Source organism: Conger conger, chromosome 12 (genome assembly GCF_963514075.1).
Source record: "Conger conger chromosome 12, fConCon1.1, whole genome shotgun sequence".
Classification (NCBI taxonomy): domain Eukaryota; kingdom Metazoa; phylum Chordata; class Actinopteri; order Anguilliformes; family Congridae; genus Conger; species Conger conger.
The window spans coordinates 42,853,079-42,871,727 of NC_083771.1; the positions used below are offsets into that span (position 1 = coordinate 42,853,079).

An 18,649-nucleotide genomic window follows, 5' to 3' on the forward strand; every position below is an offset into this window, starting at 1 on the left:
GCAGATGAGGACAGTGAGTAAAGACATGTACCTTGTTCAATTAGCCACTCGAGTGTGTATCTTTAGGGGTCTGATGTGCTTTTGGAACCACGGGCATAACAATGTCCCTCATTTCAAGATATGTAAGCATGCTATCATATTTCTTTGAACCCACTACTAAAATGATGAAACAATTTTTAAACTCAAATGGCATGGCAAATGGCAAAGCCCCTTATCTCTCAAACTATACAGTATTTCAGAAGCATTTCAGGCCTGTTTCAAGTATAAAAAAAGGTATTTGGCACACCTATTGTGACAGGTCATTGGACAAGAGAAGTTATCCAAAATATAAGTGGAGCCTTATAGCATAAACTGAACATAAATGACTGATTTAAACCAGTACCACTACCATACAATCTCAGGAAACCTTCATTAAAAACGTTTATGGATTTTGTTTGCTGATTGAATCAGCCCTTTACATGCCGCTAAGAGAAACTGGAAAAAGAAGAAGTACAACAGCTGGCCTATGAATCGCTATGCAAAATCAAACCTCAACGGAAAATGGCATTACTGGCCTGCCAACATAATTTTAGATTAACTTTTCACTACATGCATATACTGTACTGTATACAGTACATTTCTTTGTTTTGTAGTGAACCAGAACTGCCTACCACAGCAACTAAAGAATGCTTACGCATACATCATTTTAATTCTTGCAAATGAATACATTTTGTTCTGCTCTTCAACACCATGCACATATTTCCTCGTAGGGAGAGACAGATGTCTCTTACTACGTACTAATATTTTGAAAAAAGCTACTTTCTCAACTATAATTCTCTTAAATTTATTGTTTTCCCCTGAAATCTATGCTCAAGAGAATCCATTCAGTGTGTTATCAGTGTGTTATTCGATCTTCAATATCCTTTTGAAAATACTCTGTTAGGGAGAGCAGAGCACAAAATGTTTAATATCTATATTCAAAGCTAGTCTCCATTCACAGGGAAGCAGTTACAATCTCCATCTAACAAGTGAAGATTTCATTCTTGTATCTATTATACAGCATTGAAGACTAACACTGCCAGCACCTTCCTCTCGTGCTCTTTAGCGACAATAACAAAATGTAGGGGGGAACCAAATGAGGAAGATGTGATAAATAACAGATATTTCTCAACAGATAGAAGAAAATAGTTAAGCATCCTCTTCCCAGTCAGTGTCACAACACTGGCGGGCTTGCTCGAAAGCTGGAGTGAACAATTAAACAAATACTGCTTTCATTATTTCAATGTGTTACATGACTGGCATTTGGCAGACGCTCTTATCCAGAGCAACGTACAGTTGATTAGACTAAGCAGGAGACAATCCTTCTCCTGGAGCAATGCAGGGTTAAGGGCCTTGCCCAAGGGCCCAACGGCTGTGCGGATCTTATTGTGGCTACACCGGGATTAGAACCACTGACCTTGCGTGTCCCAGTCATTTACCTTAACCACTACGCTACAGGGTTCAGCGCACGGCTCTTGATGGAGATCCCCATTGTGCCACAGTGTGAATGTCGTTGGCGTATCTGTATGGTCACACTAGGACTCGGAAACCGTACGGTCCTCTCGGGTCCTCTTCACACTTGCTTGTCCCTGTGTTCGATCTGCACTTCGATGTACGTCGCTCTGGATAAGAACGTCTGCTAAATGCCTTGTAATGTAATGTAATGTAATGTAATGTGTTCATGGCATTACATGACACTAATTTGGAGCTCTGTTATTGGACTTCACACCTGGACTACAGCACTAGTGGCTACTTGCTCTTCAGGTTCTTCACATTCCATATGAGGCATCGGTTTCCCATTACTAGCTATACTATTAAAGTACTTTCGGATCGCTGTGCTGAATTTGCTAGCCCTAAAGCTTTTCATTTCGCTTCAGTGCCCATTTGAGCAAATTCTAAGGTGACTATTTTTGTCTGTTATTTAACCTCTAGTCAGAATGTGAATTTTAGCACATGCCCCTTGGATCTGTTCCTCAACATCGCATGGCTCGAATTAAATTTCTCCTGACCGGCCACTGACTTAGCACCCACCAACGCAGTGGCAGTGCCAGGAGTAGTCATTTACACATTTACATTTTAGTCATTTGGCAGACGCTTTTAATCCAAAGTGCAAGGGCAAGACTTACAAGTGCATAGGTTCTTCCACAAGTTAAAGCATCCCATCCATAACTAGTAAAATACACATGAAGTGCTGTTCTAAACATACAGTCATCATAAGTGCAATTTCTTTTTGTTTTTTTGGGTTAGACAAGAGGGATAGGGATATCGGAAAGGGTCACACTCAAACTTAGCAGTCCTGGAAAATGGAGGGAGTCTTGTGCTTATTTCCCAGATATCTGTTTTGTATCACACCTCTCAGCCAGGGCTCTGATGAACATGGTACAGGAGTCTCAGATTGAACAGCAGGAGGACATAATATAGGACAGAGAGAAAAGTGTCTGTCATACCTGACAGGCTTTGGCACAATCGTGGCCATTTTGACTGAAACAGGCAAAGCTGATTCAACGAGAGTAATGCATCAATGGGGAATTAGCTGATAGCTGGCATAACAAGAAACCCACAGAGAAACAGCACAACGCCACACAGAACGATGAATGGGACATTTCGGAATTCGTGTACGTTTAAAATCGCCGCCTTCGATTAATATCAAGTAAATGTGGATCATGGATGCAAATTAAGATTCCTGGCGTGTTTTATTTAATAATTAGAGAATGTTCACTCTCTCATAATAAAAACATTAAGACCTAAAACATGTCCTCTGGTGTTTTCTCACTTCAAACAGAGGTGTAAATTGGAACTGTAATTGAACACGGGTAAAATCACTCATGGGTTCAAAGTTTTAAAAACCCACTATATGTAAATTAATAATGTAAGATAAAACCGAAGCTTCAAAGAACAGAACTGGCGATTTGCTGCCCTTAAAACTAAAGACGTGAAATGAAATTGAAATTCACAGAAATAGATCATGCAACAACCATGCTGAAATTAACAACACCGTTTTGTCAAACAGTGAGTGATTTGGTACTTGCAGATGTGTAGGTATTCTACACCCGGGAGGGAAAAGTCCGTCCCTCTACAGGCATTTTGCAGGGGGGGGGAAATCTGACAAACTTAAATCGAAAAAGCTGTGAACATGCTTAAATATACCACACAAATGAGAATATACACTCAGTGAGTAATTTATTAGCTAATAATAATTTGGATTGTTCAGAGACAGATTACAATTGGGAACAGAGGAGGTGGAGTTATGGCAGTACTTTTTCTCTATGGAAAATAATGAACTTCTAAAATATATGTTCACGATAAAGCTTAACCTTCTATTTGCTGTACAAATCTGTGCACGTGTTCCAAAAACAACAATGTCTGTATGTTTCAAGCTGTGAAGTAACTTGCTAGCAGGAAATAAAAACCGAATAAACACAATAAAATAAAGCCCAGATTGCTAAATTAAATGAATTCGTTTAGCCACTGCGCACAGTGCACATTAAACGTTTCACCAACTGTAATTAATGAGAATGTGCACCTTAAAATTGTTTTCTTGTCAAAGAATATGATTTGAACCACAGTGTCTCCATTTAACTTAGCAGCCTTCTCTCATATAATTGCTCCCTTGGCAAGCTTGTTGCCTCAGTAAAGTTGAAGCCACTACCAACCTCACGGCTACAAGCTGAAAACAACCAACTATTCTTCTTATGAGATTATACCAATGCAGAAAGATATACAGAACAAATTCAATAAAATGTGGAGCTAACAAGGATTTTCTGCTCACTTGAAGAAAAGGCTGAGATGCTGAAATGATCGGGGACTGATTTGTGCATGTGATTTTTGAGTGACAGACAGTGCAGGTCAGGGGGTGGGGTGGGGGTGGGGTGGCTGGTCAAACATATGCAAGCCAATCACAGGGTTCATGTGTTGATTGCCAGTAGCACTATCCCATTAAGATGGAATTACAAATTAGTTGCCGGTTTTTTATTTAAAGCAGTATCCCATTCTCTGATTAGGGCCTAGTGTAATATTGTGGGTAGATTTGTGATTGGCAGTGTAGTCTCTTAGAGTATTCTGAAGGCGAGCAGAACACTGATTACTGCTCTCTGCGATCTAGAAAAGTTTAGAGTTTAGAAAATATACAGAATCGAAATCAGACTGCACCTAAATGCTGGAGTAAAGTAGGGCATCTTCCTGGGACAGAACATATTTTGTCATATTTTTCAAACGTTCATTCTGAATGGTAGCACAAGATGTTATATTTATCAGTACATTCAGACTTTGTCGTGGAGGAGACAGTCTGCAACAGGGCTGCAAAAACAAGCCAAACAAACAAAAAGGAGTATATTTGTTATGCGCCCTCCGTAATTCCTGTCAGAGAAAGTGCAATCATAGGAAATAAACAACGATAAGACATCAGAACTTCACATCAGCTTGGTGAAGTGAAAAATGGAACAGCGAGTGCTTTTCCCTTGCTGTTATAAGTTTGAGAGAAGTTTGAGATCATTGTTCAGAGCAACAGAGCACAGGACATTTCATATTTTATGTAAAAAAGGGATTATTTACCAGGGCTTTTGTCTCCTCTTCATCTTTGTAATAATGTAGCTGGTCTCCCTTGAGGACAAACCAGCGTGTGTGCCAAGTCTTCACAAAGCCCCCTTGCTTTCTTAGCCACCCACACCTGACGACATTCTGCCTGGTCTGGCCGTGCTGGGGGCTGCTATTGGAGACAGCCTGTTCTCCCATTGTACGTCCAGAGGTTTCTTCTGTTGAGGCCAGGGGAAAAGAACAAAGGGAGGCAAAAAATTAGGTTCATAAGGTGCAGGTTGAAAAACCAGCCTTTTGCATAAGTGGAGAGGCCAATCACATTGAGCAGGATTCTGTTCTCATTTGAGATCCCTTAACCTTCCCCTCTTCTCCATTCAGCTGAATGAAAAGCTTGCCTATTCTTCATATAGCCACAAAGGTAAGCCCAGCTACACGTACCAACAACAGGAAGGAAATTTCAAGGTCAATCTGATATACCCGCATAACGCTTTTCTGTTTTTCTGGGCTATGTTGCAAAACCTGAATTTGAATTTTTCCAGATAAGCAAATATGCAAGACATATGGCTGTTTGTGATTAGAGATGAAGGATTTGAAATTTTGGTGGATGTATTCCAAGGGCAGAATTGTAAAAAACCTAACTTTGAACTCCTCCGATCCGCCACTCTTTCAGAACACAGCAAACCCTTCTCCAGACCGTTTACACAACAGTCCTGTTACTGCTGCTTCTCACGCAGAAAATTTGCACATGCTCCCCCCCAACCGCAACCACAACAAACGCTGATTTACATGACTTTCTGGCTGCAAGTCTACCATGCGAGTGGACTTAGATGTATGAGCATGAGAAAATATATGGAATCCACTGGTCAGCACTGTTTTCATGACCTTTCCCGTGACTGATCTGGCGTGTCAGTTTACTGCTGAAGTAATGTGAATGAGTTGTTTGTTTTTCAGAGTTACCAACCTGAGCCCACGAGCATTTACTTTGCCCTGCACTATTTCAGTCAGTGTAGAATACAATGAGAATGCGATTGAAATGCACTGGGTGCCAGGAAACGATTTTACAATTTTTACCAGTTTTTATCACATTTTAGAAGCTGTCAGGTGTTGGCCTGTTGCATGTGTGTATCCGTTGGCAGTCATTGTACATGTCAATTATCTACATGGATTAACAGACACCAGAATCAGGGGGATATTCCACTAAAGAATACACTATGTGAATGTCAACATTTAGACACTCAGTCAAATCTCAGATTCTAGTTATGATTCCAGCTTGATTTTGGAGTCTCGTCCTGGCTCAATCTCCACATCTAACATCCGCCCCAGGGCACTGGGATCCAGTCACTGTTCAGCCATCTAACTGCATTCGGTATAAGAGAGTGTCGTTTGCAGCCATTATTTATGATTTGAGTTTTGGAAATGTCGTATTAATGTAGTGTGACCACAAGGAAGTGAGTTAGGGCAGACTATTAAGAGGCTGGGGTGGAAGGTCCTCAACAACTCCCCAGACCACTGTTCCCCACACGAGGCTGCTCAATTGAATGAACCAGACAGAGGCAGGCATACAAAAATATAACGGCTTTTTTCTCTGATAGAAAGTAACAAATCTTTAAATTTGCAGTTTAAAAATGATCTCGAATAAGCGGGGAGAGGAATATAAGGGATGCATGGCGATAGCTAGCAGCTAAGGACATTCCTATCAGACCAGAGACTAGGGCACGTGAAACAAAACCCCACACTCAAACTATACTGGGTAAGCACGGCCACGCAATGAAGGGGGACAAACCATCCATAGGCTATTATTAATATCAATGAACAAGTACGCACCACAGTATGAACCCAATAACTAAGAGACGCCTCAGCATTAGGGTCCTGAGGCCGGAGGGAGCAGGGGACACACGGTTAGGCACACAAGGTTACAGCAGCTGAAGTGCACCCAGTTATATACAGAGGCCAGGGTAACTGGGGAGAATAGTACACACTTGTGCGAGTAGCCACATACAGTGCACACTTGTGCGAGTAGCCACATACAGTGCACAGGAGATGTGAGGCAGAATTAGCAGTCCACAATAAGGGATAATTTAGCGCTCCACAATTGGAGCCGTGCCTAAAAGAGGCACAGCAGTCTGGTATATCTATAATAGTAGCGGCCTGAAAATGGCGTCACTGCAACCCAGCAGTGGACAACGCAAAACTACAGCTACGCAGGGTATAACCAGGTTAATACTGCTACAGTCCCAGCGACCCGGACTGGACCCTCCAATAGTCCCCAGGCCTGCCGCTTACCTGCAGGGACAGACAACACGAAACACACCTCCCCCGCCAAAAAACCAGAGGAAAGAAGGAAAAGCCAAAAGGAATACCAAAAGCGCCACCCTTACATTCACTCTAGGGCCAGCCCAGTTCTCTCTCCTCAATCCTCTAGAGTCAGTACTGAAGGTGACCATAAAACCAGTACCACACACTTCCAGTCAAAAATGGCTCAGCAGTTTGCGTCTGTAGCCCAGGAACCAGGCCACAGTGAACACCGAGCAGTCTTCACAGAAAAGCGAAGCCCGATGTGTGACAACCGCACATTCGATCGCACAATTGATGCTAACGGGCCGGTCAGAAGACGGGCACATTCGCTCCCACAAATGATTGTAGCCGAATACCGCGTTGGCAGAACTGCTGTTTCCACAAACTCCCCGTCTTTTATTACCGGCCATGAAGCAATGACGCTATATAAATAAGTGAGTGCCTTTGTATGCTCCCATAAACGACAAAAGAGCATATAAGTCTTCAACCCTGCCTACAAAACGCCATTAGTGTAAGAAGGCGTAAAGCTTGCAGTTCTTCCAGCAACAATGCGACCTGCAAACAATTCCCCCAGCCACGTTCAAATAGAGAACATATAGAGAAAGTCACCTCTGTATGTCGATTACCTCCACACCTGGGCGAGAGCAGGGACAAAGCACTGTCATTAGTCCTCTCTGTTACAGTCGGTTGCTTTCTCTGCACTCTCTCTCTAAACAAACCATCTTGTTGACCTAAAACAGTCTGATTCTGGTCCTGGAAGGGCAATCTGTGTGATGGTGTTTGGTCCAAACAATCATCTAAATTTCTACTTATACAAATGTCAGATGAAGCTATGAGTCAGCTCATTAAATTATTAAGAATTTTGTACATTTTTGCAAGCCAACAGAAATCATGCCCTGTTGATTATCATTTAGTCATGAAAAGCATTGTCAGGGATTCATGCCAATGTTCCATTTATTTTTATTTTAGTTTCCTGTAAAGACAGCAACTCGGGTAGGTTGTATGAAAACTTTGAAAGAACTAGATGTTCTTCCTCTGGGTTATGAACAAAATCCAACATAATGTAAACTGCTGCTATAGTTGTCTGTATATACATTCATATCATAATCATTGTTTTCACAGAGGCTACAGTACATGCAGATTTAATTCGGTCCTCTCCGTCAATCGACTTAACACCAAAGTCAGACCTCTAAAACAAAATCTGCATGACAATAAAGGACATCATATAGTTTGTGATGTAGACCATTATTTCCTTTCGTTGTCTCGGGTTATGGCACAACTGCAAAGCCAGGCGGGAGCCAGTGAAACTGTCCGCACCTTCGCCCTGCCACGTTGTCACAACGCAAACGGTTTTTATCGCGCCGACTGGCGGCCCCAGATGAGGTCCAGATGTGAGGTCCCGTCATCTGCTGAACAAGTGTAGGAGCCCGGCCCCGGGGCCTCCTCTGATCTGCCGCCCGCACTGTTCCCACGGCAACAAGATGGCGGCGGCCCTTCGCCCTGGCTCCGCGTCCCGGCAATATCCTGCGCGGTTCTGGATTTCATTAAGTTATTCAAAGGGACTCCCTCTTTATCAGCCTGCTCGGCCTTTCGGCCCCCTCGCCTGAAGATTCCGGGCTATTTTCTGACGGCTAGTGATAAGGCCCCACTTCTCAGGCTGCTGGTAGTCGAGAAAAGGGAATGAAAAACTCGGGGAAAACCAAATTAACCCGATCCATCTTAGAATCCCTTCCAAAAACCAGTGATGTCCTGCTCATAACTAGGTTGCCCATGCACACAGTATTTGAGCTTACACTACTAGGGGCGGCCTGTAGTGTAGTGGTTAAGGAAAAGGACTGGGACACACAAGGTCGGTGGTTCTAATCCCGGGTAGCCACAATAAGATCCGCACAGCCGTTGGGCCCTTAACCCTGCATTGCTCCAGGGGAAGATTGTGTCCTGCTTAGTCTAATCAACTGTACGTCGCTCTGGATAAGAGTATCTGCCAAATACCAATAATGTAATGTAATGTAATACATGGAGTAACCTGATTCATTGACATGGTTTAGCTGGTTGACCAGTTCAGACGAGCTCCCAGTTTATCATGGCTTGACATGGTTGACCATCTACCAGCTCAGACAAGCTACCAGCACTAGCTGGTTGACCAGTTCATACCCAGCTAGACCAGCTTAAACATGCTGGTTGACCAGCTCATACCCAGCTAGACCAGCTTTATGACCAGCTTGGCCATGCTTATGCTAATTGAAAATTGAGCTGGTGAAGTTGGCATAGCTGGATTTTACGGCTGGTTCACACACTTGGCCTGGTGCACATTTGTGTTCCTTGACAGATGAAAAGCGAGTCCACATGGGCCACTGCTTTGTGGCATTGCCAAGCCCCCCACCTACCAGTGACAATCTCTGCTGCGGACGAACCAGAGAAATCTCGACAAGATGAAAAGAATTTAAACTAAGGGGTCAGAACCATCAAGGTGGAAAATGAAGAGAGGGCAGACAAGATATATTAAAGGGCGTCTGGCACCTTTTTCACAGTCATAAGCCTGTAATTTATAGGCATTCAAAGACTGTGAGCTCTAGACATGATACTGGAAAAGCCTGCGTGCACAAAGCAATAAAACAAGTCAGTGACACTTCACAAATGAGCAGATTAACAAAACCTTACCCCAAATAAATGTATGTATAAAATACACACATATATATTTTGATTTATTTAATAAATGCTGTCAGCCCTGTTCTGGTGAGGTTCCAGAGGCTGTTAAAGCAGTATGATTTTTATGGCCAGAAGGTTACCCATGAAGCAGAGGCCAATATGTCAGGATTTTAAAACAAAGTAAAGTTTTTGTCAAACAGCAAGATTAAATTCTCCTTGAAGTTGTCAAGGAACTCAATAGAAAAAAGAAACTGCCTTCCCCTTTAGTGTCCATTGCATGCAAATGACTCACACACATAAAGTGGCTGTTCAGATTGGGACACATCGTCTGACACCATCAAGTAACAAGCTGTTCTTTTGGATCTGTCCGTGTGTCATTTTTCATGTCCAAGGTCGAGAGCTCGTGTCTGACAAAGGCAATGAGATCCGCACTAACACTGCCCCACAGCGCCCCACTCCCAGCCCAAGACCAGCTCAAAGGGACCTTTTCAAGGATCTCATGAATAAAATATCCCACATGTTCTGCAATATAAGCATCAGGGCCCAATGTATTATTTATGACATTTTAGACATAACAGACCCTAAAAAAAAAGCCAAGAATCATATTAAAAACCTGCCTTTGAAATCAAACTCAGATGTATGTATTTTTTTCACGTTATTGCTCATGTCCATCATTGCATCCGACCGTATGGTAAATACTGTAAAAAATGTAATACTGACACACACACACGCATACACATACATGTATACTGTATATATTACTGTGTGTGTTTAGGGTCTAGTACAGTTTAACAGTACTGATAGCGCTTATTAAGCAATGTAGAATACAGCTGTTTTTAGGGGAGTGTGATATACTGTTGTTTGGGAAAAGAATGTTTGATGGAACTTTCTCACACAGCGTGCGTGTGCTATCTGGACCTCTGCGGCGGTGGGAACAAGCGACAGGGGCCTCTATCGTAAACATGCGTCAAAGGAAGACACGGCTCACCACAGACATATTTTGGCACAAGCTGCATGTTTATAAACACGGCGTCATATATTCCTCAGCGACATCCTGAAGAAAAGACAACCCTGCTGCGATTTGTAATGAAAAATCTTTCAGCAACTTCAATCTGTGGTTTAAAAAAGTGGACGCTTTGAATAAATGTGTTTGAGTGCTCCTGGGAGATCACACACTGTTATTAGATAAATAGCAGAGAAAAGCCAAACAAGCAGCATGAACTGCAACAAAACAATTACAACCATCATTACTGTAGCGACCCCCAAATAAATTAATTTCATATTGTACGCATATACCCTTCAGCTCACATACAAACACAATAATTCACTGGTTCCCCTACCAATTACACCAATCAAGGAAGAACACGTCTCATCCACGGGGACATTTTGTCTCCGTGGCTGAGTATGTAGCAGTAATAGTAAAGTTAATTTTGGTCTCATTTTAAGGTACGCTATTATCACCATACTGCGAGTGTTTACGCATTTTGCGCTGTGATCAATATGTGCTGCCTTTAGTGCAAGAGAAACTGGCATTTCTGTTGAGATTTCTTTTGTCCCAGGCCTATTCTGTCGCCACTGGTGAGACGTTGTGTATGCGCAACATTCCACACTGTTGCTGGGGAAGTCTTTCTGTTTCATTTACGGCAGTCGTTGTAACTTTGTAAATGGTAATGGTGTTTCACCTTCAGTGTTTTGCTCAAAGAATGTTTATTCTGTGTACAGTATGACAACGCTCACTCCACAGAAATACATTTGTCCAGTTCATTGTGAGCGTGTTGTCAGCAAATTCCTTGACTACAATAATGTTTAAGTCGAATTTTGTATCTCTTGGTTTTAAAACCTGTGAAACAGAGATGGAGTGCACCCTTCACACACTTGATTTTTTTCACGAGCCAATTATTCATCTGACACACCCTCATACATTGTGCTGTGAATGTGTTTCTCACTTCTCCATTTCCCTGTCATTGTAGGTGTTCATGGTTTGAGCTGGAAATTGGCAATGGAGCGGACAATTTGGCTCTCCCGAACACATGGCTGTCAGCTTTGTGATATTGTTTTTAATTACAGTGAACCTTTTCCAAATCCATGCCTCATCTGGTGCTTGAAGTTTCATTGTGGGAAGCGCAATGCCATTATTTTGGCTAAGGCTGAGGTTAGCACATTACATTTTCATTGTTACAGTGTCAGTGTGAAAAATGTTTGGCATTTGGTACCGTAGACCCTGCCACAGTTATACTACTGCAATATACACCCAGTGTATTAGGTATTTATTAGACTTATTTTTTAGACCAAAAAATCTTCTGTTGTAGCCTATCCAGTTTGCGGTTTGATGTGTTGTGTGCTCAGAGATGCCCTTCTGCATACTACTGTTGTACTGCATGGTTATTTGCATCACTGTCAGCTCCGACCAGTCTGGCCCTTCTCCTCTCACCTCTCTCATTAACAAGGCGTTTCTGCCCGCAGAACTGCTGCTCACTGGATGTTCTTCTTGTTTTTTGAACCATTCGCTGCAAACTCTAGAGACTGTTGTGCGTGAAAATCCCAGGAGATCAGCAGTTTCTCAGACAACCAGATCCACCCTGTCGGGCACCAACAGTCATTCCATGGTCAGTCACTGAGATCACATTTCTCCCCCATTTTGGTGTGAAAAACAGCTGAACCTCTTGACCACATCTGCATACTTTTATGCAGACATGGTCAAGAGGGTCAGTCACAAAGATCACATTTCCTCGCCATTTGGTCTGATAAAACAGCTGAACCTCTTGACCACATCTGCATGCTTTTATGCATTTAGTTTCTACCACATGATTGCAGATCAAAAATGCGTCAACAAGCTGGTGTACAGGTCTACCTAATAAAGTGGTCACTGTCATCACATTGTAGATGGCAATGGCCCTCTCTTAGCATTGCAGCACGACCAAGTAACTAATGCTCGCTTTCTTCTTGAAGTGGGACATTAAAATTCTGTCGGTGTTTCAGTACTGTTAATTAACAGTGGGGCACAGGGTATGCTAAAGCGCATCATCCCTGACTCATCCTGCTCTTGCCCTGGCTCGGCTAATGCGTTTCTTTCAATTAAGCAACAAAATACAAAAAAATGGAAGACTGATGAAAATCCCAGCCTTAAAAGCGAGCAGCAGTGTGTTTTTCTCCTCTCTATTGCGTTGTTCTGTGACTGATATCCATCTGCTAATTTTAAAAACGGCTCGTTTTGATGCGGATGCCAGTCCCTGGCTATACGGGCCACAGTGGCACGCAGCGAGCTAATCCTTTTTTCACCCCCTCAAGTGGCAACAAAGCTCCATTCTGGTCCTTTCGCAACTTTACGCTGTTCCAAAATGGACCTGGACATTTTGAAAACCTTTGACTGCCTATTTAATAGAATAATACGTATTGCCAAGGGGACCGCTGATACCTTTCCATCTGGCATGGATTTACCACGGTCCCTGCCAGTGCTCTGATTACTACTGGCCGGGACTCCCATCTCACATCGTCTCAGTAGCCACGTATTAGAAGTCTCCTCTTTGACAGTTATGGCATTGGCTCTGAAGGTTACTGATGGATATCCCTCCTGAAGTGAAACAGATCAAGTTAGGTTTTGAAACAGCTGCTAGCTGGTCGACCCGTTCAGACCAGCTCCCAGGTTGACACGGTTTGATCAGCTTCAGCTATGTTTTGAACCAGCTACCAGCACAGACAGCTAGACCAGCTTTAAGACACTGGTTGGCCAGCTCATACCCAGCTAGACCAGCTCAATTTTTAAGCTGGTCAAGCTGGCATAGCTGTATTTCACCGCAGGGTGCTTTCCTTGGGCAGTTTGTCCATGCTCAGTACACACAGTATACAAGGTCTCTTAGCAGCCATGTGTACAGTACTGTGTGCTACTTACTGTAGAACAAGTTATATCATGTAGTGCCTATTCCGGTTTTTCCAGGGGTCAACTCCGTATTTGACCCCCTCACTGGAGCGTGGCAGTCATCTGTAGATAGCAGAAACACGAAACTCACACGCATACAGAGCACCGTGAAAATTCAGAAAACAACACATTCTGCAGATTCCAGCTAGTTTGATTCTGTCCACTGAAGGGCGTGCCTCCGCAGAAACGCTTCCAATGTGAGCCTCCCACCTGTGTGAAATGACACAGTGAGGCCAGAGACTATTTAAACCTCCACCAGCTGAAATTCTCTTACATTAACATTACATTAATGGCATTTTGGCAGACACTCTTATCCAGAGCGACATACAGTTGATTAGACTAAGCAGGAGACAATCCTCCCCTGGAGCGATGCAGGGTTAAGGGCCTTGCTCAAGGGACCAACGGCTGTATATTGTGGCTACACCCCGGGGATCAAACCACCAACCTTGCGGGTCCCAGTCGTTTACCTTAACCACTATGCTACAGGCCACCTCTTAAAAATACAAACGATCTCATATCAAATGGATGCCTTTTGCAAGCAGCACAAAGATGACCCTGGTGAGAGAATGCAAATGGGTATCCAAAGCTATGTCAGAATCAGAATCACTTTATTCGCCAAGTAGTTTTCATATACAAGGAATTTGCTGTGGTTAGTGGGTGCATGCAGACAACATACAGAATAATACTAAAAAATTGAAACATAGATATAAAATAAAGTGGAAAATAAATGTCTAAATTAAGTCCCCTTTATAGTGAATGGGTAAGATTGATAAGAGAGGAACTGACTGAATTGAAATGTTCACTTGGTAATGTGGCAACCACAGAACAATTAAAAATATGGCGAGAACCTTTAAACAGTCTAAACACAGATCCATAGAACGAATCTCACTGCATGTCATGTTAAGGAACATTTCTGAAAGCAATCTCAATCTAGCATCACCTCCTTTTTTTCTCTCCCTGTGTGTCAAGCACACAGAGTTTTACGATTGCACAGAAGGAGCCCCAACTGTACAAACACACCCCTCAGGAGTGTCGGTCACACCCCTCACTCATCCACACGGATCCAGTGCAAAGACAGAGGCGTTTCTCTTTCACAACGCGATGACAAACCCACGGCCCCCATCCTTCAGTGTGAGTGTCAAATCCACACACATACTGCTTCCTCTCCATTTAAACACTGGCATTTCTGCTGGCCTCTCAAGGCCTGCAGTAGGACAGCATACTCTCAGAAACAAAAGCTACGAAAAGTGCCTAAAAAGGTACAAATGCTTGGCACCCCTAAAATCTGTACCTTTTTTGCTAGGACAACATTTGTACCCAAAGAGAACATGACTGTACCTTCAGGGTAACTTTGGGAAGTCTGATCCTTGAGGAACAAAAATGTACCTCTACTGTCACTTCATTTCTGAGAGTGTATGGGAGAAAGCCTAAAGACAACAGGAGGGAGGTGTGCTAATTTAGCTTCCCCTGCTTGCACAGCGTGTTTGCTCTCAGCTGAGGAATGCCATGGACCTCTCTCTCAGTCCACAAAAGCCCAGTTCAATATTTGACGTGCCTTTTGTGCGGATCTTTCATTTGTGGGAAAGTGATCGGATTTCATAGGCCCATCCGTTGAGAAAGTGCTAGCTGTGAATGGAGTGGAGAAACACAGCGATTAAAAAACGCAAGACCGCTGTTAAGGAAATGGCCATATGACACATCTTTGGTGGTGCAGAAAAAAAACGTGTTAAATATTCCTCTTGATTTGTTCTCCTGAATGGGCCATTAGAAACAATGGGTGAACCTCATTGAATGCTTATCATCGTCTCTTTAATCTACCGTCTGAAGCAACACTTAAGACCTTTAAAAAAAAATTCCCAGTGGAACTCAAAGCATAAATTCTTTATTTTTTCCTTTATACTTTAACTAGCTGCCAAAGTCATTATCCGGACCATCTGTCTGTCTGCAGGCCGGGGTAGGAGTCGCACAGCTGCCGCGATAAACAGCTTCAGCGCTAGACCGCTAATGCTAGGCTGTCTAACCGGGCCACGCAGGGCCTGTCTGATGACAGGATATACAGCACTGCAGTTGTCTGAGGAGAAAAGCAAGTCAGCTTTTGCCACTTGTGTACCGTAGTCTGCACACGGGTGGCTCAGTACCAAGAAGTGTGATTGAGTCGCCCTCGGCCCTGGAGCAGTATCGGGTTCTGTCCGTTCAAAGGGCACAAGATTGTCTCATAATTTGCACCACGCCAGGTTTTTTTTAAACCTTGCGGAAATGAAAATGCTATTGTAAGTCAGAATTATCAAGCGAGGGCCGTATTTGATGTGCCGAGAATACAGAAAGGCAATTTTATTAGAAGCAAAAGGGCTATCGATTGTGATACAGAGACGTATCCAGGACTCTGAACACAGCAGGTTGAGAACGATTGCTTTGGGTCTACCCCTAATCTAAACATAATGTGCATCCCTTCCCGCCAGAGGAACAGCACATTAAAGGAATTAGACGAGAGATGTATGCCTGTATTTAAGATGTCTTCATTTCTTCACATCCCAAAATGAATGAAGACACCACGCATTAAACTAATTCTTCCCAACATAAAGGCCCAGGCACAATTCACCGTTGGATGGGGCGTGTACATGGGAGATTAAGCATTTAAGGGGGCTCACACTGAATTAGCGGCAGATTTAGGGCACTGTATGCTGTCAGCATCGGTCTAAAGGCGGGGGGATGAACATACAAAGAGCAGCGAGAATGGGTCCTTTTCAGTGGCAGGCTGCCGTGCTCAAACACCGCTGGAATAGCACCGGGCAAGAGCGGTCTCCATGACAAGCTCAGACGTGCAGGAGGGCGGCTGTCAAACAGAGGGGCTAGCGCATTCCGTAAAGCAGGGACCCAAATAACCAGTCTATCGTACATTCATATCGTGTTTCCCCATCATGAGAGAAGAAAAAAAAAATCGAACAACTGTTCATGAATAAAAAAATTACATTACATAATTATTCGGGAAAGTACACATGGCACTTTGCACAGAATATGAATATAAAGTACTCGGTATTTTGAAACTAACATCTGAAAGATTAGCCTGTGGTTGTTTTTCGTTTACGCATATTTCCAAAGTAGTCTGATAAATCAGAAGCTGAGTAACATTACATTGCATTACATTAATGGCATTTGGCAGACGCTCTTATCTAGAGCGACGTACAGTTGATTAGACTAAGCAGGAGACAATCCTCCCCTGGAGCAATGCAGGGTTAAGGGCCTCGCTCAAGGGCCCAACGGCTGTGCGGATGTTATTGTGGCTAGACCGGGGATCGAACCAAACGACCTTGCATGTCCCAGTCATGTACCTCAACCACTACGCTACAGGCCGCCCAAAGTTGTTACCAGCCGACGTTGCTGGGAAGAGGAGATCGGTTTGAGAGGCCGTGTTGAAGTGGCTGTGGGGTATGAGTGTGGGTCTCCCCTGTGGAGCTGTGGTCAGGCAGGCAGGCCAGAGGGCCCTGACTACCGGTCACACCTCAACAATATCAACGTACAGCTGGACCACCACTATGTCACCAACCTTAAAGAAAAATGCTAATAATACTCATACCAATTATTATATCACACTATCCTTCATATGTTTTTATAAAGTCTCCTGAAAATATAAACATGTAGAGTGGTCGGCAACTCTCACAAAAAAGATCCACCACCCAAATATATGCAACTATATGCAGCGATAACAATGCGTTTCGACTGGTATCTTCATCCGAGCATTCTCCTGTAAATATATTTGGGATTTTCCCATAAAGCTATTTCTATGGCACTTGTGACCATATTATATTGTGCTTTAAATCTGACTAACTGGCCTACTCCAGTGATGAGACATCAATAGCATGGATTCATCCACTGGCATACTATCGCTTTGTCTGACAAGGAACAGAGCCATGACCGCAACGTGTCAGACCGCAAAGGCAGACCAGTCAGCGCTGGTAAGCAGGGTTGAGCACCAAAAATACCCCTTTCAGAAACAGACAGGCTAAAAACACACCACCACAAGCCCAATTTAATATAGGAACACACTACACTTCCAGGAAAGGAGCCTCAGAACACCAGTGTTTGATTGCAAACTTCCACAAACAGAAGAAAACTAAAGAAAAGGAACAAGATGAAGTGCTAGACAACAGAGACTTTCACCGCAAAGACCGAAAGCACGTCTCATCCCATTTTAACGACTTTGAGAACATTGGGGGGGAAAGTTTTCTGCCAAGCCCTCCATCATTAATCCAGAAAATGAATATAAAATAAATACGCATGGCCTGTTTTCGTCTGCGAATGTACTCAGCCTCGCTCAGACTGTGCGCAATGTTGTTAAAGTCAGTCATGTCATTTTGGCACGGTCCTGTCGGATAAGTGCATGTGGCTTGGCCCAGGTCCAGGGCTAATTGGCAGGGCGTTCTCAGGTCAGGAGTGAGGGACTCGAACAGCAGTGCGGGGAGGCAAGCCTGCATCTGCTGGAGCTCACAACCTGGCCTCAGGCTGCCGTGAAGAGACGGGCAGACCGAACAAACTTCACCGGGTCTCAGGCAGCGGGAAACGCTCCTCTGTGATCACACAGCGAGCATGAGAGCACCATTGTTGGGGACTCCGACATCTTCTGTTCATCTGTATGCTCCTGTGTGTGTGTGTGTGTGTGTGCGTGCGTGCGTGTCTGCCACCGTCCTGTCTGTTACGTGATCGCAGCCCCGTCAGTGCAGCACAAACTTTATTATCAGCAGGAGCGCGTCGACAATGCCCCCTCCCTGCCCCCCCCGAATAAACGGATAGCGCAGATCCTTCACTCTCTTGCAGCTGACAGCAACGTGATCCTCTGGGCACTGCGTACATTCCTGATTCAGGAAGCATTCGTTCCCACCGTCCTCGCACAGGGAATGATAAGAATCCACAGGAGACGCGGCACGCTGCAAGCCTCTCTCCGGGACACTCGATAGCATAAAGTAATGCAGAACTATTTTCATTCCGAGAGGGATGGAGACTGCACTCAGTAATGACTGGCTCCTTTCGCTGATCGTTTTAAGAACGGGTGTACGTTTTTTAGTGCTTGTAATAGCCATCTGAAAGACACATTTAGACTGCTGATTCATCTGTCGGCGTTTAACTAATCCTCTGCGCCTGCCTTTGTCCTTGAGAGTTGTCAGATGGAGGGGCACGTCTCTGCTTATTTTTCCTTCCATAGTTCCCAGGTCAACACAAGGGGTGACACACTGGAGTTTGACT

General features: G+C 43.8%; 1 protein-coding gene across 1 annotated transcript in view; it reads right to left on the reverse strand.

Annotated features, from left to right (window-relative positions):
• arhgap24 (Rho GTPase activating protein 24) overlaps positions 1 to 18,649 on the reverse strand; it is a 103,968-nt gene that overhangs the window by 84,196 nt on the left and 1,123 nt on the right. Inside the window, exon 2 of the mRNA XM_061215672.1 lies at positions 4,570 to 4,769. Coding sequence (XP_061071656.1) covers positions 4,570 to 4,749 — 180 coding nt within the window. The 5' untranslated portion in view covers positions 4,750 to 4,769. The remainder of the gene's footprint in view (positions 1 to 4,569; positions 4,770 to 18,649) is intronic.